The 20,019-nt window shown below is 42.5% G+C and overlaps 1 protein-coding gene across 2 annotated transcripts in view; it reads right to left on the reverse strand.

Annotated features, from left to right (window-relative positions):
• Positions 1–1,472: 1,472 nt before the first annotated feature.
• The window catches only part of SCARB2 (scavenger receptor class B member 2), a 59,208-nt gene continuing 40,661 nt past the window's right edge, over positions 1,473–20,019 (reverse strand). Inside the window, exons 7-12 of one of the 2 annotated variants that reach the window (XM_053923535.2) lie at positions 16,916–17,085; positions 11,025–11,143; positions 9,626–9,699; positions 8,217–8,268; positions 5,111–5,269; positions 1,473–3,434 (exon numbers count right to left, since the gene is read on the reverse strand). In XM_053923535.2, the coding sequence (XP_053779510.1) occupies positions 3,390–3,434; positions 5,111–5,269; positions 8,217–8,268; positions 9,626–9,699; positions 11,025–11,143; positions 16,916–17,085 (619 nt within the window). In that variant the 3' untranslated portion in view covers positions 1,473–3,389. The remainder of the gene's footprint in view (positions 3,435–5,110; positions 5,270–8,216; positions 8,269–9,625; positions 9,700–11,024; positions 11,144–16,915; positions 17,086–20,019) is intronic. The other variant, XM_024579356.4, reaches the window with a different exon arrangement.

Genomic DNA, 20,019 nt, shown 5'->3' on the forward strand with positions numbered 1-20,019 from the left:
TACAGCTGGGTAAATTGTGATGCCATCCCCCAGTCATGGGAATTTGGGAAGCAGACAAGAAAAAGTGAGTTCCTGTCTTCACTTGCTGGATGTGAGGACAACCAGGCTGAGGATCCATCAGGTGGGTTGGACATGTGCGGTTGACGTTGAACAGAGCAATTCAGTGCTGTTGTCAGGGAGGGAGTATCAGGTCCTAATAGGTTGCAGCTGAACATCAGTATCAACAAGAAGCGGCCAGAGATAAAAGGAGCAGAGAGAGCAGAATCACAGAAACTGCCTGGAAGCAGGCCTGAATAAGGCTGTTAGTGCAGGTAGATTATTTGGGAGGAAGCAACAGGGACTGGGCGAGGAGAGTGCGACAGGAATGAAGAAATGATAACAGGCACCGGTTCCCGCCAGGGCAGTCCTAATTGAGGAACCCTGTAGAATGAGCCTGAACACTGTCCCTCTGAGGACTGGAACATTGATCAGCTTACTCCTGCCTCCTTTGGTTTCAGCATGTCCCTGGGGGGTTTAGCTCCCCAGGCTCCTGAGGGACTTGCAGCGCTCTGGAGAAAGTCCTGAGGCAGAAAAGCACAGCATGGAACCAGCTTGAAGTGGGACTTGTCTGGCTGCCTATAACTACAATTGAACTGAAATCAGATGTGGCCCAAGGGGTGTGACTCAGGCCTGCCCCGAACAAGAGGGCAAAGCGCATCTTTCAAATAAAACTCGAGACAACTGGATGTCTGATGACATAACATAATTTACAGTGCAATTTCATATAAATGTTTTTTTATTAGTGAAATACTTCATTGAATTAAGGGTAGAAATAAACATGTCAAGAGTCACATGAAATGAACCAGCTACACAAGCTACATTAACATTCAGGTCAGTATTCTCTTTAATAGCTACAAGCAATTAACTCCAGTAATAACACTCAGAGGGCCAAGTATGAAGGTCAACTTTTGCAGAACTCCTTATCTCGAGCAACGTAAATAAAAAATTAGGCTCCCTTAAGTAAAAATTCCGATGGGGGTTAGTTATGTAGTACTTGCTCCACATGACCATTAGTGACCAATAGCGAGGAAATAAAGCCTAGGGGAAAAGCCTGCAGCCAAAAGTGGTCAAGCCTACTTCCTGTGCCGTGTTCAACTCCCAGTTTTCCCTGAGAAGTAAGGTAACTGCTCTCTGGTTTCTCCCTAAGTTGAGTATCATAGTACAGGACACTGGTGTTCTGTGATTTAGTGACAATTGCAAAGACTTTTGGGGCCTTTCTAGGAAAATGGCTCCAAGAGAGTGAAGATGAGGAATAGTGTGTTTTTTCAATCTAAAATCAAATAGGTAGTACAGTCTTTCTTAACCAATCTATAATCTTGACAGCAGTGTATAGGTTTGCCACAGACTTCTGAGAAGGGAAATATCAAATGTGATTTTAAGCCAAGTAACTGTATTAAGAATTATACGGGAGTAGTATGTTTTTGGTCTCCCTGTCTGTGTGGGATTTAGTCTCAAGGTGTATATCATTAACTGTTATCATTCATAGTACTTAGAAATTTCCTTCTCACAGATGATGATAGCATGAACTAGTGAGTATGCACTGGCTTACCAGTTTTAGTAGTGTGGGCAAGTGGACACATAAAAAATAATATATGCCAATTATCTGGTTAAATATTGATAAATTCAAAAAATCTAGATATGTGGCATTATTGAAGACAAAATTTAGTTTTCCATATTTCATTGATTTGGGGTAACTATAGATTCTATCTTAATTATAGAGATGTTGAGATTTTAGTGAATTGCCTTTATTAATTACACCTGCAGTGTAGAGCAACAGGGAAAATTGGGGCAAATAAACTAAAGCAATTTATCATCCCCATACAGGGATCAGATGCTGTATTTGTAAAATCCATGGCATCTTTTCTTCATTTGCTTATACTGAAATTCAGTTTTAAATAAAAAATCCTGTAGAATTATTCAATTAAGATACTCTGTGTGCACTTTGCTAGACAACTGTATAGGTTTCTCAATCAAAAATGAATTTTGAATCTTGAGAATTAAAAAAAATTGTCTTTCACTCTGCTTGAATCCTGTGACGGTTCCCGGTCCCCTGACTTAGCTTACACTGAAAACCAAGAGGTCTTGTGAACAGACGACTCTGCTTCTGGTCCCAAGGGGCCTGGAAGCACTTCCTGTGCGATATGTTAAAGACACTGCTTTTCTGTCAGCAAGATGATTGTCACAGAAGCGCAGGGCACATTTTTCTCTGTGGAGCAACTGACAGTGAGCCACAGAACATCGAAAGGAACTGAAGCTGAGGAAAGAAGGAAACTTATAAAAACAATTTCTAAGTTACCAAAAAGACTGCCCAAAGAAATGTCTCTTTAGTGTAGGGAGACTTTCTGAAACTTATATGCGACTTAGGCTGTGGATGCATGGATTTCCTATATTCATAAGTAATTTTACAAATAATCATTCAATAGTATTATGGTAATATAATATATTTAGCAAGGGTGATGGGGGGTGGGGGAGAATCAGTTACTGATTACATTCTCCCAGGAGTACCTTTCCACATCAAGATCATTTCGATTAGAAAAATAACAAACTATCCACAACTCTCAGAGTAGCATTTAGTTCTGCTCTGTATGGAATATCTGCACTGTCCTCACCAACAATATCTGTGCATTCTTTCACACAAAAGTGCAAGTGAAAATCCTCAGGTGTTTATAGCTCCCAACTTACAGGTGCCTCACTCCATTGAACCTCTTCACCACTGATTCCTACCAGTATGAAAGTGGTCAGAGGACCAAATCATGTCCCTGGAGGAATTATGCACTGACAATTAGCATGAAATGCAATATGTAACTTTTTAAAAGAGGAAATTAGGTGCACTTGAATGATGTACTGAATGAGGCTACCATTTTACCCTGGGTTCCGAACCTTTATTCACTTCTGGTTTGAGGGTGATATGAATGGAGAAACACAACAAACAAATGGTATCTATGTATTCTGAGTACACAGTTTGGTGAATGAAGCATACTGAATAAGGTTAGACCAAGTAGCATTAACGACTGATGCAGAGACATTATAACCACAACAGTGGTCACAAAATTCTGGAGCTACCAGCACCCACCCACCAAAAAATCACTGTACAAGAGTTTATTAAATACTTTCTAGACACATGAGAAACAAAACACTTTGTCAGGGACCACAGGATTTGATAAAGCCTAATGGCCAACAAATCAGCCTGTTCTTTATGCTCGGACCCGAGGCTCTCATCACTTGCTAGCTCTGGGTCTTCTCCCTCCTCTCACAACAGGCATCGAGCCAGGGAGGATGCAACAGTTTGCGCATGTCTGATCCAAGTCAGGACAGCTCAGCACGGTGCCTTCATCCTGCTCAGGCCATGGTTAGGTTCGTATGAGGGGCGCTCTTTCATCTGCAGTTCCCTGTGACTCAGGAGAGACAGGACAGCGAAGTTAGGTTGGTGTACATGTCAGAAACTTCTCTCCGTAGGCAAAGTTGGGGGAGGGGTGGTAGAGAAGGAGGCAGGAAGGCGGCTGTCCCACTCACCCCTCTCTTCTCTGGGCCAGCTGCTTCTTGCTCTTCCTTTAACACTCAGCCCGAACCCTTGGGAGGAGGCCTGCTCTGATCCCAGAGCAGTCCTCTCCCCTACATTGACCTGGACTATATCCCTCATCACACTCAACTGAATTTGCCTCCTTCCCGGTTTGAAACCTAGCAAAGAACAATGTCTTGGAGGTAGTGGTGGCTGCTCAGTAATTGCTTGCTTGTTGAATACATGTAGATGATTAATTGTGGGAGCAGTAATAACATTTACATGGGCTTTTCATACGTGCTTATGAAAATCTCAGGGACTTCACACTGTCAGATGGGAAGTGAGATCAACAGATAGAAATGGCAAAATACGGGGATGTAAATAAAGTACAGCATAGAGAACAGAGTCAATATTGTGATAACTATGCACGGTGCCAGGTGGGGGCTGGAAATATTGTGGAGAACACATTGCATGTGACTGTCTAACCAATATGCCGTACAGCCGAAACTGATACAAAATAATATTGATTGTGAACTATAATAGAAAAATAATTTTTTTTTAATTTTAAAAAAGAAATGGCAAAATAGTTGCCTCACACCTAATTCCCTGTAGCATGATGGGCATGGGTTAAGAAACAATGAAAGAATGTGGAAGATGGGGAAACCTGGGCTAATATTTCTCAGGGGGCTTCCACCTATTCATTTTCTGCTTCACATGTGCCTCAGACAAGTAGTTGCAGCAGCTAGGAGAAAAAAATTAGCAGCCTTTGTTGCAAAAAGGGAAGCTGCCGAGATTTTAAGAAAGGCTCCTTACAGAAAAGGCTCACTGCACGTATTTAGACCCCTGGGTTGGCCTGCTGGTCACTTAGGAGGCCCCCCGACTCTGTTTATCCCATCTGTTTGGGGTTGTTCCCACCCCCTCAGGAAAGTAACTACAACCCCTGTGCTAGTCATTGATGAGGTATTGATAACTCAGTAGTAGGTATGTTTGATAATATATCACAGATTCTTTCCAAGCAGGTCCTGGTTGCCTTGCCCTATAATCTTGGAGCTGTTTTATTATAGAACTAATGTTTATTGAGTTCTTACTAAATGCTAACACTGAGCCGTGTGCTTTATTTTACTACATCACCTAGTCCTCGTACAAAACTCCTAAGGTAAGCTCAAGTATTATCCTATTTTACAGAAGAAACTGAGGCACAATTTCTAGGGTCACACAGCTATCAGGTAGCAGCGCTGAGATTTGAACTTAGGCAGTCTGACACCAAATGCCAGGTGCTTAGCTGTTAAATATTCTTCCTTTTCCTTCAGGTTATTTTTAAAGACATAAAGCTTACTCCTAGGGATTCCATTTCCACTACAAGAGCCCCAAACACGGGAAGATACCATTCTATCACCCCTCTCCTTGCTTCTCATTTTGTCCAGCAGTAATATAATCATGAAATCACTGTGCCCAGCATAAAACCTCAGAATCCACCCTAATGAGCCAGCTGACAGCCCTTCCAGGAAGCCCACTCAAATTTGTCAGGTGAAGTTATCCAGTAAGAAAGAAGTTCCTCCAGCCACTGCTCACCTCGTCCAGGGAGCCCTGTCCTCGGCACGCGAGCCAGGTGAAGATCAAACCGAAGAACACACCCAGCGCCATGATGATGTAGGGTATATTGGTGACGATCAAAGTGGTGTTAACCACAGACTTCAGTCGACTCGCCGTCTCTTTATCAATGAGAACACTCTAGGGGAGCAAAAACCAGTATTGCCTTGATTACTAAATATCCAGAGTGTAACTTCTTTTGCTATATGATACTGAAAACCCGATGATAAACTGGAATAACCAGCATTTATTTATTAACACCTTCCGTTTTCTTTTGAAGACATGTTTTACTCTCAAAATAGGTTGGAAGGAGGAGGGAAAATGTATTAAAAATATTGAGATAATATCCTCTTTTGTTTTGTATCAGACAACTCCAGTTCATCCTTTAGAATACATCTCAGCATAACTTCCTTCCAGAGGTTTTCTCTGGCCACCTCTGTCCTGGTTAGGGGCTCCTTTTCTGCATTTCTAGATCACTCTCTAAAATCCTCCATTACTGTCTTCACACTCTGTGTTGTAACTGTCTGTGGTATTACCTGTAAGTTTCCTTGTGACTGTGAGGTCCCAATGGCAAAACTTTTATCTCAGTCACCTCAACAATGGCTATAACACCTGGCACACAGTAGGTGTTCATTTAATGTTGATAGATTGAATAAATGAATGAACGAATGAATGATTGAATGAAACATTCCAACAATGGTATAGGGAAAGTATAATTTCTCCCTTGGTTAGATCTGTGCTAATCAGGACCAGAGGTCTGGAGAGAAAGTGTTCAAGGGAAGTCCTGAAGCTAACCAGAATTCCAGTGGGTGTTTTAAGGAAGGAAGTGTTCTAGCATAACCCTTTCTGAATGAAGGGGAGAGGTATTAATCACCTTAAACTGCCATGGTGGGGTATCTGAAATGCTTAATTTCATAACATTTATTTGCAACAAATAGGGCTTTGGGATTAATTTAGGTCCAATTTGCATAGAGGCAGAGGCTGGGGATCTAGGGCTGGTTTTCCAATAACTGGCCAAGGCCTGTCGGTCAGTCTCCTCCCTTAGAAAAGGGAGTGAGGGCGCAGCCTCCATGGTCACCTCCAGGTCTCCCTGTGTTCAATCTGGTCTTGAGCAAAAGAAAAATCAAAGCATAAATTTGAGTGGTGGGGACTCCAAAGATGCCGCAACTATGAACATAAGCTTGCGGAGCAATGGCATTCTGCCTTTTCAAAAAGCCCTACTTTCATGCTCTTCCTCACAAATATTCAGGTAAATATTGCCTGCATTTTCCCTCTGAAAAAAATAAAAGCCTTGTCTTAGCACTGTAATCACAAATCCTTCAAAAGTTTGTAAATGTGGCTACCTACATAACACTAAATTTATAAAGGGTATAAAACTGCATCTACAGTACCGTCTCAACTATGTCATATCAAAGTCAGACAAATACTGAGGCAATGTGAGTTGATGCCAACTGCACTTTTCTCTGAGGGCCAGACTTATTATCAGCGGTTCACTTTTTAAATATATGTATATTTATATTTAAAGATTTTATTTATTTATTTTTAGAGATGGGAAGGGAGAGAGGGAGAGAAATTATCAATGTGTGGTTGCCTCTTGAGCGCCCCCTATTGAGGATGTGGCACGCAACCCAGGCATGTGCCCTGACTGGGAATCAAACTGGTGACCCTTTGGTTCACAGGCTGGCACTCAATCCACTGAGCCACACCAGCCAGGGCCACTTTTAAAATATTTTTTAAAATTTCCCTAGAGTTCTATAAAGAACACATATTAGTTTTACAAAATGTAAACCATTAACTTATTTTTTACAAAGTTGTTATTGGAAAAAATTTTACAACACATTGATGAAGAAAATAAAGCAAGTTAAAAACAGTATGTCAGTCTGACTCGGGTTTTGTGAAAAGTGATTTTAATTTTTTCCCCTTTTCTTGCTAATCTGTTACTAAGTTTTCTACAAAGAATAAGCATTTTTAGGGAAGAGAGAAAAATAATAAAGACTTTAAAACTGTTGATGCTAACAACAAGAGTCAGTCAACTGAGATTTATTGAGGAGAAAAACCCCTATGATTTTCTCTTTGAAACTGGGTAGAAGAGAGCAGGAAACTGAGGAGAAAGAACTACAGTAATGTGATGTGTGATTCAGAAAAAAATTTATCATAGGTGTCTTAAATAGGTGTTTTTTAAGCTTTCAGAATATTAACAAAAGTTCAACTTATCCCTAACCTTTAGAGAGAAAATTTCTGTGGGTACACTACAGAAGAAATATTTCTTCAGGGAAACTTTTTTGTTTGAAGTAGGATAGGATCTGTTTCCTATAATTCATGATATGTTTGTTCACCAGAAAGTAGGAACAACTCTATGCTGAGGCAACCATGTATCACGGAAATTAATGGGCATGTATGTTTATTGAATTGATGGATTGAGAGAGAGAGAAACATCGATGTGAGAAACATCAATTGGTTGCCTGATGTATGTGCCCCAACCGGGGATTGAACCTGCAACCTTGGCATGTGCCTTGACCGGTAATCAAACCTGCAACCTTTTGGTACACGGGATGACCCTCCAGCCAACTGGGCCACACTGGCCAGGGCACATGTATCACATTTTATTTAACTATTTCTTTAACCACCTTACACTGAATTTTTATTAATGTTGCCAGTCACTTTAATTTTACTCTCTTTCCCTCCTCCTCAACTAATGAACAGACACAGATGACATTTCTCTGAACTGACAAGAGTTTCAAAGGTGTCGTTTGCCTTCTGAGTGTTGGCTGTTGTGCTTCAACAGCGTCTGACATTGCTTCATCCACCTTTGCGCTTTGTTTCTTCCACACCCAGCTTCCCAGAAGGATGGTTCCCCCAAATAACGTTCTCGAGAAAGGACATTTCTTTCTGTCATTTTCAAATCACAGACACAAGTGGCTTCATGTTAACACATAAACAGATTTTCTGAGGACAAATAGGTTCTTAAAAATCACCTTTCCCCGGCCCCTCACATTTGAAATGACACATAGCCACAGTAGTAGAAATCATAACGGCAGGTTTCCGAGCTTCCACAGGTCAAACACACCGTGGCTGTCCCGGGACTCACCTCATTGACGTGCATCACTGGGAAAACCATGGTTCTAACGTCTCCTGTCTCACTGCAAAGACAAAAGATGAGGTCATCGTACAGACATCCTCACTGTGATGGCACACTGGCTGGGAGAGACCCGTTCGTATGAAAATTCCGACACGCTATTTCATTAAATTACTCAGAATTTAAAGAGACTTCTTAGTTATCTTTGCAAACGCATATCAATCAGAAGTTAGAGTCCAACCTCTTAGTGTAGCAATTCCAAGCGTTTTGGATGTGTGTAAACTTTTTATCAAAACACAAGATGCTAAAATCAATTCATCAAAATGATTACAATTCTCCCCAGAGTCAGAGGGGAGGCTTCAGCTGGCAGAACGATGCTGCTGGTCCTCAGAATGTTTTGCAACCAGGCTGCTAGGTATGTTCACAAGAGCCCAGAGCGATCACTTACTGAGCATTTACCGTGCACCACCTAGCTCTGTCCCGGTGTTTTGGGGGCATGCGCTCATTTAATTCTCACAGGAGTCCCACGCAGTAGGTACTACAGTCCCAGGTTTAAGAGAGGAAATTATGGCTCAGAGTAAGTTTTCTAGAACCACCAAAGTAAACGGCAGAGCCAGGATGGTAATCCGTTTTGATTCTAAAGCACTACAACACCTTAACTACTAAATTATACTGCCTGCCACACACAGGTGACAACCCACATCTGCTTCCTGGAAAGAGCCATGGTTGTAGGGTTAAACCTGGCAAATCTGATGGGGAACCAACCAAGTTTTATAGATAGATAGGTGATAGATAGAAAGAATAGACAGACATACGATATTATATGTAGTTTCATTTCTTGTTTTTTTCCATTCAACATTAAATCATAAGTATTTTCTCATATCCAAAAAATTCCCCTTGCAAAGTCTGAGCAGGAACCCAATTAAGTAGTGGTTTTTAGGTGGAGTGTGGGGAGGAAAGGCTGGACTCAGGGGACCACTGTAACTATCCAAGTGCAGCCTGGGGCTGGCCCGGGTGGGAGCGGAGGGCAAGGAGGGAGGCAACCAGAGTCATGTGAGGGAACTGCTCAGTGGAGTGGGGAAGGGCCAACTCTGCAGCCTTACGAGCTGTGTGAGTGCTAGCAAGGTATTTAACTGCTCCATGCCTCCCTTTCCTCGTCTGGGAAACGGGGATAACACAGGGTTGTTGTGAGGAATAAATGTGCTAACATATATAAAGTACTTAGAACAATGCCTGATCCGTGGAAGGCACTCTGTATGTATTTGGTTAAATAAAATAAGTAAATTCTAGGAGTGAGGCAGCCAAAGAGAATGCCGGTCACACCTTATCCCGGGCAGGGGTCAGAGTCCATGGACTTAGAAGTGGGCTGTACCCCTCCCAACACCAATGCCACCAGTCAATGTAGAAGAAACAAAACTTACATGAAGCCGTCTATTTTTTGGACATAAACATTGACTTGGAACCTCTTGGCTGCTCTTAGGATAATTCCAGTCAACTGTAAATCAGAGAAGTGGAGAGAAAACGTTATTCAAACCACAAACACCATCCTTTTCAACGCAGCAGGATTTCTCTGTGTTTCTGATAAGCCAGGTGACCACCGCCATGTTTGACAGGCACAGTGGGACAAGGGAAATGCTGACCTTGGAACAAAGTGACAGACGTGGGTTATTTTTAGGTGCCTGGAAGACCAGTGTTTCTCATGCTTTAATACGCCTGTGAGTTCTGATTGAGCAGGTCTGGGCCGGGGCCTCAGATTGGGCATTTCTAACAAGCACTCAGGATGCGACCACTTTGAACAGCAAAGCCCTGGGGACCCTGGCAGAAGGGAGCTCCAACAGATACCCTGTCAGGATGGTTGTCACTGCCAGAGAACAGAGCCCAAGTTCACTGCCAGAGAACAGAGCCCAAGTATGGTCAGGGTCCACCAGGAGGAGCAGCTGCTGCTGTCACCTAAGGTTATGGGACTGTGCCTAGCCCTTGGTGACAAGCACCTGCTAACCGTTTGGCTGATGAAAAGGACCTTGCTGGTGGTTAAGAGAGAAAAGGGAGAAAACCACACCTGATCTTGTTCACAGAAAGGTAAGACCACTGATATCTAAGATACAAGTGCACTACGTGTAGCTAAGAGTGCAGTCTCCCTGAACTGCTGTGCGAAAAGCATGTTTTGCGTTTCTCTTATTGGACCATGTGTTCAAAAACCCGAGAATGAAGATATCTGACCTTGAATTCAGTTCCTACAGTGAGAGGCTGTCACATTTTGAAATGATACTCAATCCTTTTAACATGGTTTTTGTTTTTTCCTCTACGAATATAGGATTACAATGTATGTATAGCTGGTGCCTTTTAAATGACTAATATATAATAAACTCTCAATAGAACCTGTAAAAAGAGGTTTGCCAAAAGTTACTGAAGCTAATCTATATATATTTATATTTTAACCAAAGCATCTCTGGCAGTATACAGGAATGTCTTCAACCTGGCTGGTCCGTGCCCTCGTGGGAGAAATGTGTATGTGTTCAGGTTCAAGGCTGGAGACAGAAGATTGACCAGGTTGCCTGGGTCCAATCTCAGTGGTTTTCAGTAATGGAAATTTCACTGTTGCCTTTTTGTTAAAGCAGGTTTGCTGGTGTTTCTGTTGATCAGACCCTCAGAATTCAGCCTTTAAATGGGAGATAGGAGACTATGCTGAGCTGAGTTTCCTACATTTGGTTGGATATGAAATGAAGACAGTAGATTTAAGAGAGCTAAGGACGAAACCACAAACACTGAATAGACAGAATGGAATGCACGGTCTTTTACCAGAAGGAGGTGGGTACTCACAGGATTAATATCCACAAACGTCTCATGATATTCCTGATTTGGATGCATGCCTTCTATGGCAGAAACAAACTTCTCATCTGCTTGGTAGAAGTGTGGGAAAGACAAAATAATAGGTGCACCTGCGTTTTAAGGAAAACAGAAATGAATGGTGTGGTTCTGAAAAGTCTAAAATAAATATAAAGTTCCTGTCCACAAACCTGGTTCCTAAGAAGGTGAGAAAAAGCTATACATAAGTAAACTTGGGCTGGAGAGGGCAGGCTAAAATTGTATCCTACACCTCTTAGTTCAGGATTTATACTTCGTTTTCTGGCATCTCTTTATTTTATTCCACAATATGATACAGAAGTCCTAACAAAATTATTCATTCTTCAACAAACATTTACTCAACCTATAAAAGTAAATGCGTTACACACATTTTAATTAATGTTCCTGTTAGGTAGGATAGATAGTAAACCAAGGCAGGGTGGAGGAGGGAGACACGTTTCACCTGTCTACTCAAGAGTCCTGACCCTGGTCCGATAAGATTGCCAGGCCTTCTGAGAATCCCATGAAGAACTACAGTAGCACCAGCGAGGGGGAGACCTTGAAATTTTGTTTGTATCCCTTTCATGGGAAAGAAAGCCTTTGTAACGATTTCCCTAACTCAGGGGTGTCAAACTCATTTTCACCAGGGGTCACATCAGCCTCACAGTTACCTTCAAAAGGCCTAATGTAATTTTAGGACTGTATAAATTTAACTACTCCTTAACAGTTAAGCGGGAGTTCCGAGCTGCTGCCGGGTAGAAAGAAGGTGCCGGGCCAGATAAAACAAGGTGGAGGGCTGGATTCGTCCCACGGGCCTTGTGTTTGCCACCTGTGCCCTAGCTGGGTAAGGAAGTCTCTGGAGCAATTTCACTAGCTGAAAAAGAAAGCCTTTATAACTGTATGTTAATCCCAGGGTTTGGAAGAGGGAGGTGGGGGAACCTAGGAACTGACTCAAGTATATAACTGCTGGAGTTCCAGCAGTTGGCGCTCTCCCATTAGCTGAGTGCCTACTTGTAGCCTCTGCTTAAGTGAATAGAACAAACTTACTAACAAACTTATCACTAAGCTTACCGACAACTTCATTTCCTCTATACATGGGGCATGCAGACTAGCTGGGTGTCTGCCTGTAGTTTCGTGCTCAAGTGTGTTTCATAAATAAACTTGCTATCTTATTCCACTATTCGTGTTTGTCTCTCGCCTGAATTCTTCTCTTTCAAGCAAGACAAGAACCGAGGAGGGGGAGCAACCAGACTTGGGTCTCCCTGGTAACATTCCCAGCAGCCCTGTGACCTTAGAACGATTATTGTCACTTTGCATTTGAGTAAAGTGTGGTTCAGAGAAGTGACAAAATTTAGCCAGGGACATCCAGCTACCAGGTGATAGAGGCAGAATTCTAAATGAGTAGATGATTTACCTCAAAGAACTTAAAGCACGTGTTTCAACTACAACTCTCTACCAGCAAGTGGCCTTTTTTTTTTTTTTTTTTTTTTTGCTTGCTTTTCTGTTTTTATTTTATCTAAGATAGGCATTGTTCTCCTGTACGGGCTGATGTAGAATTTTGCAAGACTGTGTCTGGTTATGATATCTGCCTAGCCTCTGACTAGATGCAGGTTTGCCTGCCTGAAGCCTCTGGGGTGTTTGTTTGTTTGTTTGTGTTTTTGTTTTGCTTTTCCTATTCATATTAAGGAACAAATAAGGAAACAAACTACTACAGAAAGTGTATTCTAGATTTTATACTGAAGGACAGGGACCCAATGATTGCTGCTAGGAAAATACATTTTTGAAGAAATTAGCTTACTGGCAAGAAATTTCATTCTGGCTACCTGCCCGCCAGCCCCAGGGCTCTCTGTACACGTCACCTGTCACACACAGGTGTTCTGCTCTTTACTCCTAAACAGTTCCACAAAGCCGCCATTTCCTTCTCTGTGACCTATAGTCACCTTTAAAGTATATTTTAAAAACTCTGTTGAGGGTTTAATAAGGGCCAGACACTGTCCTGAGTATTTTACATCCATTATCTCTAAACTTCACACCAGCTTCCAAGTTACAATCACCCCCATTTTTATGGATGAGAAAGCTTCTTCAACCTGGCCAGCTTGCTAACACATAGAATAGGACTCAAACCCACGCCTTTTTGAGTCCAGAACACTCCCTCATCCCACCATCCAAAATGTCACCCTGGGGGATTCAAGAGCCCTGAGGATGATCCTGGAGAGCTAACAGTTCAGTCCACATTTGGTAACACACAGGAGGCAAGAGGAAAAAATTGCAGCAACAGGTTTGTTGCAAAGAAGAATCTTCCTGTTGATTCTGACATTAATGTCTTGAGGTAGGAGAATGTTAACAAAACAAAAACTGTACCCACATTTGTGCCTGGAGCCAGAGGCTCATGGGCTGAGTGGGCAGGGCACTATTTCAGGACCATTCACCCAGAAAGGCAGTAGGAGATACCGGAAGCAGAAACTTGTTCCCATTCACTTCTGGTCTTACCTCCAGGTAAAGGGTGCCATGCTCCCTTGCACAGTGCTTACCAAACACGCAGGCATCATCTTCATGAGAATCACCTGGAGCTCATGTTAAAAATACAGATTCTGGGGCCCTAGCATTTGGGCCCTGGGTCGGCTATTTTTAATGATTCTCCCAGTAATGCTGATGCAAGGCCAGGTTTGGGAGGCACTGTCCCATCAGACAAGGATAGGGAGGATACTGCTGACCTCAGACTCATCCCCAAAGGAGATTTTTCAAAGCAATTAGATAGGAGGGCAAAAGTTAGAACTTACATTATTCAGCAGGAAAGGGCAACTTTATTCAGGAGAAAGGGGTTACAACATTTCTCAGAAGAAACTGTAACGGGGAGTTGTAGCCTAAGAAGAATCACGGTATGAGTATAAGACCCTAGTTATAACAAGGACTTGCCAAGAGACGAGGATTTGATAAAAATCACGTTCCTTCTCTGATACTTGATTTCCACATTTATAAAAAGAGGCCACTGGATATCTCTCTAGCAAAGGTATTGTGAATAATTATGCAACATATGATTGTTAAAAACTAGTCTTCAGGATGAAGAAAATTATTGTATCAGTTGCACCACTGATAATTCTGCCTCATTTATGAAAAAAGTGGGGTAGGTCAGACATGAAAAAAACTGAGAAATTCACAGCCAGGATTTTCAATACAAACTGCTTTGAAATCACTGAGACGCTTTACCAAGGTCTGCACATTCTCATTACTGAGTTCTGAGTTTGTCTTTTAGCATTGTTTTGAACATGGAATCAGTTAATGCTTCACATACATTAACTATGTGTAAATATGTAAAGCACTTAAAACAGTGACTGGTACTAGTAAGTGCTAGTAAACATAAGCAATTATTACTATTACTTCTAAACTACTTGTCCAGTCAAGATGGAGGAGTAGGTAAACACGGCTCACCTTCTCACACAACCACAGCAAAAATTACAACTAAACTACAAAACAACTATCACCCAGCAAGCTGTATGGAAGTCCGACAACCAAGGAGTAAAGAAGTCACATTCATTCAGATGGGCAGGAGGGCCGGAGATATGGAGATGCAGAGATGCAGAACACCCATGTGTGGTGGATAAAAATCGGGAGGGATACCTCAGGAGCGAGGGATCCCAGCTCCACACCAGAACACCCAGCCCAGGATTCCAGTGCCAGAAAGATAAGTCCCCATAACTTCTGGCTATAAAAACCAGTGTGGGTTGGGGTGGCAGAAGAAACTGCGGGATTCTTAGATGTCTCCTCTTAAAGGGCCTGCGATGGTCTTAGGACTTACACAGACTTTCCCTCTGGGCTTCAGCACTGGGGCAGCAGCTGGAAGGGAACAGGTGGCATAGGGGGAGAAAAAGTGTCTGACATCAGGGCGAGTGCCAGGGACTCTTCCTCCCAGAAAAAACTCCAGAGGCCAGGCTGCAATCATTGCCCCTTTTCTGAGCCCGCCCCCACACAGAGCCACAAAGTGGCAGTACGACATCTGAGACTCCATCGTCCTGGTTCACATGGGTTGCTCCACCTAGGCAATTGCCTAAGGCTCTGCCCCATCCAACTTACTGGTGCGCTTTTCTATAATAGGCCACGCTACTAAGACGGAGTCAAAGCAGCTCTACCTAATACATAGAAACAAACACAGGGAGGCTGCCAAAACAAAGAGAAAAAGAAATATGTCCCAAATGAAAGAACAGAACAAAACTCCAGAAAAAGAACTTAAAAAATGGAGATAAGCAATCTATCAGGTGCAGAGCTCAAAACACTGGTTATTAGGATGCTCAAGGAACTCATTGGGTCCTGGAACAGCATAAAAAAGACCCAGGCAGAAATGAAGGTTACACTAATCGGGAGTGTCAAACTCATTTTCACTGGGGGCCACATCAGCCTCGCAGTTGCCTTCAAAGAGCTGAATGTGATTTTAGGACTGTAACTACTACTAATAAATGGAACTAGTCCTTAACTAGGGGCAAGGAGCTTGGCGCTGCTGCCAGGTAGAAACTAGGTGCTGGGCTGGATAAAACAAGGTGGAGGGCCGGATTTGGTCCACGGGCCTTGTGTTTGCCACCTGTGAACTAAGTGAAATAACGAAAAATCTACAGGGAAGCAGCAGTAAAGGGAAGGAAGCTGGGATTCAAATCAATTATTTGGAACATAAGGAAGAAAAAAACATTTAATCAACAACAAGATGGAAAACAGAGTCCAAAAAAAATAAGAGAGGATAGGGTAAGGAGCCTCTGGGACAACTTCAAATGTACCAACATTCGATGCATAGCGGTGCCAGGTGGGGAAGAGAATGAGCAAAAAATCGAAAACTTATTTGAAAAAATAATGAAAGAAAACTTCCTAATTTGAAGGAAATAGACATACAAATCCAGGAAGCACAGAGAGTCCCAAGCAAGTTGGACCCAAAGAGGACTACACCAAAACACATCATAATTAAGAAGCCAAAGGTTAAAGATAAAGAGAAAATATTAAAAGCAGCAAGAAAAAGGCAGAGTTACCTACAAAGGAGTCCCCCCTAAGACTATCAGCTGCTTTCTCAAAAGAAACTTTGCAGGCAAGAAGTATTCAAAGTCATGAAAGGCAAGAACCTACCACCTACATTACTCTGTCCAGCAAAGCTATCATTTACAAAGGAAGGGCAGATAAAGTGCTTCCCAGACAAGGTAAAGCTAAAGGAGTTTATCATCACCAAGCCATTATTATATGAAATGTTAAAGGGACTTATTTAAAAAAAAGAATATCAAAACTATGAACATTAAAATGGCAATAAATTCACAACTATCAACAACTGAATCTACAAAACGAACTAAGCAAACAAGCTGAACAGAAACAGAACCATAAATACGGAGATCATTAGAAGGGTTATCAGTTGGGCGGGGGAGGGGGAGAATGGGGGAAAAGTACATGATTAAGAAGCACAAATTGGTAAGTACAACACAGACACGGGGATGTTAAGAACAGTGTAGGAAATGGAGTAGCGGAAGAACTTATATGCATGACTCATGGACATGAACTAATGGGGGGGAATGCTGGAAGGAATGATGGGTACCGAGTGGACAGGGGCAACGGGGGAAATTGGGACAACTGTAATCAATAAAATATATTTTTAAAAAAACTACTGCCCATAAAAAGCACAACATGGCACTCTAGCAATAAAAACCATAATAGGAAAGCCAGTATTTTTCTTTTCTTTTCTTTTCTTTTCTTTTCTTTTCTTTTTTTTACCACTCTACAGCCATGTTACAAAACCTTGCTCTTAGAAGAACAGAATCATTCTTTCTGTTGGGCTCACAACATTCTCTGTTGAACACTCGGACTCATGTCATTCCAGACACTGGAATCATGCCATGTCTTACCACTCTTGCAGACGCTGACGTTCAGGACTCCTGAGCCCAGGCAGTTCCCTGCGGGTATACAGAAGCCGGCGTTGTCTGAGGTGTTGGCTAATACTTCTTTGGGCACCTTAAACCGAAAGGCTGGTAGTCCCTGTACGCTCTCAAAGTTACTGAAGGTTACATACAATGACCTGTTAGGAAGTAGTAACAAAACGTCAGCATGACCTGGCCTGAATCAGGAAGTTAGCAACAGTCCTCAGGTACAACACAGCTGAGAGCTTAGAGGGTGAGTGAAAAATGAAGAGGCAAAAGCAAGCTCGAAAGGAGCTCCACCCACTCCATGTGTAAAAAGTAGGACATGAACTGTAATGAAAGATGCTTAAGAGGTAGCAGTTATGGTAATATTCAAACAAGGCCAAGAAAAAAAAGTATATAATCAATGGTCGAAAATGAAGAAGATGACATTTGAAATGGAGACTCACATTGAAAGGAACGAGTGACCTAGACCCTCAGGGACACATGCCAGCATGGGTGAAGCAGAAGCAAAGAAAAGGAAACCAGGGTGAGGCCAAGGCAAAGCCCAAGCTTGGCCTGGAAAAGTGCCCCGTGGACAGGTACTTGATGAGAATCCATGCTTTGATACTTACTTCCGCCAAACAAAAAGTGTCCCTCTTTTACCCATCTTTGATTTCAGTGGGGGACATATTTCTGCCTTTGATTGCTAATGGAGTTTTGGACAGTGGTGAGCTGAAATACCAACCTCCCTCATGTTTGCACAGCCCCTGAGTACAGGTACCCCCTGCTTTTCCAAAGTTTGCTTTATGCTACTTCACTTCTGTTAGGCAGGGCAGATAGTAAACCAAGGCAGGAAGGGGGAGGGAGACATGTCCCACCCACTGGGTCAGCAGTCCTGAGCCCAGTCCGATAAGGTTGCTGGGTGTTCCAAACATCACAAGCAAAGGTAGCACAGGAAGACAGGAGTCCCTGAGACTGTGTCCTGGGAAAGGGAGCCTCTGTAGCAATTTCACTAAGGCAGAAAGCCTTTACTAGCTGAGGAAAAAATGTCTTTATAATTGTATATTGATCCCAAGGTCTAGAAAGGTGAAAAGGAGGGTTACCTAGAAGCTAGCTAAAGTATATAACCCCTGAACCCCAAATAGTCAGGACACTCAGACTGGCTGTAGCCTTTTTGCTCAAGGGTATAAATAAACTTGCTATTTCATTTTCAATATACATGCTGTCTCTTGCTTGAATTCTTCTCTTGTGAGTGAGGCAAGAACTGAGGAGGCGGGGAAGCACCCCCTGTCTAGGGTCTCCCCAGTAACCCTTCTACCAAAGGCCTACATGAGCGCCTGTTTTTGCTAACCCAAAGAAATGTGAAGAGGATTTTTGCTTCCATGGGAAAAGGAGAGAAGTGAAAATAGTGTTTGTTTTGCCCCAGGGCATACATTATAGAGGCAGCTAGCACCCTGAGCAAGGGGAGCGGCCCCACCTAGCTCCTTCCCGGGGAGCTACACTCAGCAGCTCAGCGTCAAGCCCAAGAGCTTTGAACTGTGTCTGTGAGCATCTGTGCTTTATCTTGACTCACTTTGCATCTGTTAGCAAGACGTGTGTCAAGGTATCAAAAAGGCCTAAGAGAGCTGGTAAGGGTGTTATGCTTAGTATAAAACTGGACATATCTGGTATGATTTAGTGGTTATTTTTTATGTCTGGGATGTTCAAAAAATTTTCCATATAAATTAATAGGTGCTTCTTTGCTTTACACCAATCAGCTTACAGAAGGTTTCATAGGAACGGCCTACTTTTGGGCAACCGGGGGAAACCTATAATGGACAAAGCACTTTCACATATAGCACCGTGCCCTAACCCATCCTTTAGCGCGGGGGCTGGGAGGAAGGACGCTCTGGGCCTCACTTCTGCATCTTTGAACCGGAGGTGGGATCCCTGTTGGCAAGGTTGTGAATAACACAGAAATTGCCTTCCACTCACATCCCACCCCTAGAGCATTTTTTAAATGAAATACTTTGGGCAAATGGAAAAAGAGAGAAAATATTATAATAAAAACCTTTTAAAACAAATATTAATCAGATAAATGAAAAATACAGATACAACTGTAGCTCTCTGCATAACACTCCTGATTCTAGTCCTTCTCTGGGGCCCCAGAAGAAACCGCTATCCTGAATTGGCGGTTTATTATTATTCCCACGAGGGTCTTTATGTTTTACAAACGTGCATATTCATAAACAGTGCGTGGCACTGTTGGCTAGCTTAAAATATTATGTGCAGTACACCACCTTCTCTGTCTGTCATGTGTTTCTTCATTCAACATTTTAAAGATTTTTTACATTAATGTACCTAGCTCCGGTTCTTACATTTTAAATCCTATATGGTATTCCATCATATAAGTATACTAGAAGTTATTTTTATTTTTATAAGCACTTAGATTGTCTCCAATTTTTCACTACTGCAGTGTTGCCTTGAACATTTGTCTCCATCTCTTTGCACACATGTGCAAGAGTTCTTCAGGCCGGGGACTCTGCGGGACAGAGTGCAGAATTATGGAGTCAGCATGTCTTTGGCCTTCCTACACATCGCCAAGTGGCTCTTCAAAGTGGCTGTACCAGATACGAATATGTCTCCCCTGGGCCACATCTTTTCAAACGAACCTCTGACTGCCCTTCTAGCTTCCTTTGTTTCACTCATTGCACACCACTGCATGTTGCGTCCTTCAGTCCTTCCACAAATACTTACCGAGTGGAGCAGCCAGCTAGAAGGTGACGTGCTATTCTGTATGAGAGTTGGGAAGGGTCTAAAGCAGCGATTTTCAATCGCTGTGCCCCCAGAATTTTTCACACACGCAGTACCGGACTATTTAGTCAGGGGCATTGGCCTCTTTTCCCTTAGATTGCCAAATATAAAAATAACAACAGCCAATACAACAATAGCTGTCTGGTGTGAATGAATCAAAATGATACCTATTAGTTTAAGTGTGCCATGAGATGAAGAAAGTTGAAAGTCGCTGGTCTGAGCCATGGCACAGACAGCAGGCATGGAGCGGTGAGGAGGAATGCAAGAGCCGTTTCTGAGGAGAAATCGATAGTACTCGGTGACCACGTAAATGCAAG

Source organism: Desmodus rotundus, chromosome 4 (assembly GCF_022682495.2).
Source record: "Desmodus rotundus isolate HL8 chromosome 4, HLdesRot8A.1, whole genome shotgun sequence".
NCBI lineage: Eukaryota > Metazoa > Chordata > Mammalia > Chiroptera > Phyllostomidae > Desmodus > Desmodus rotundus.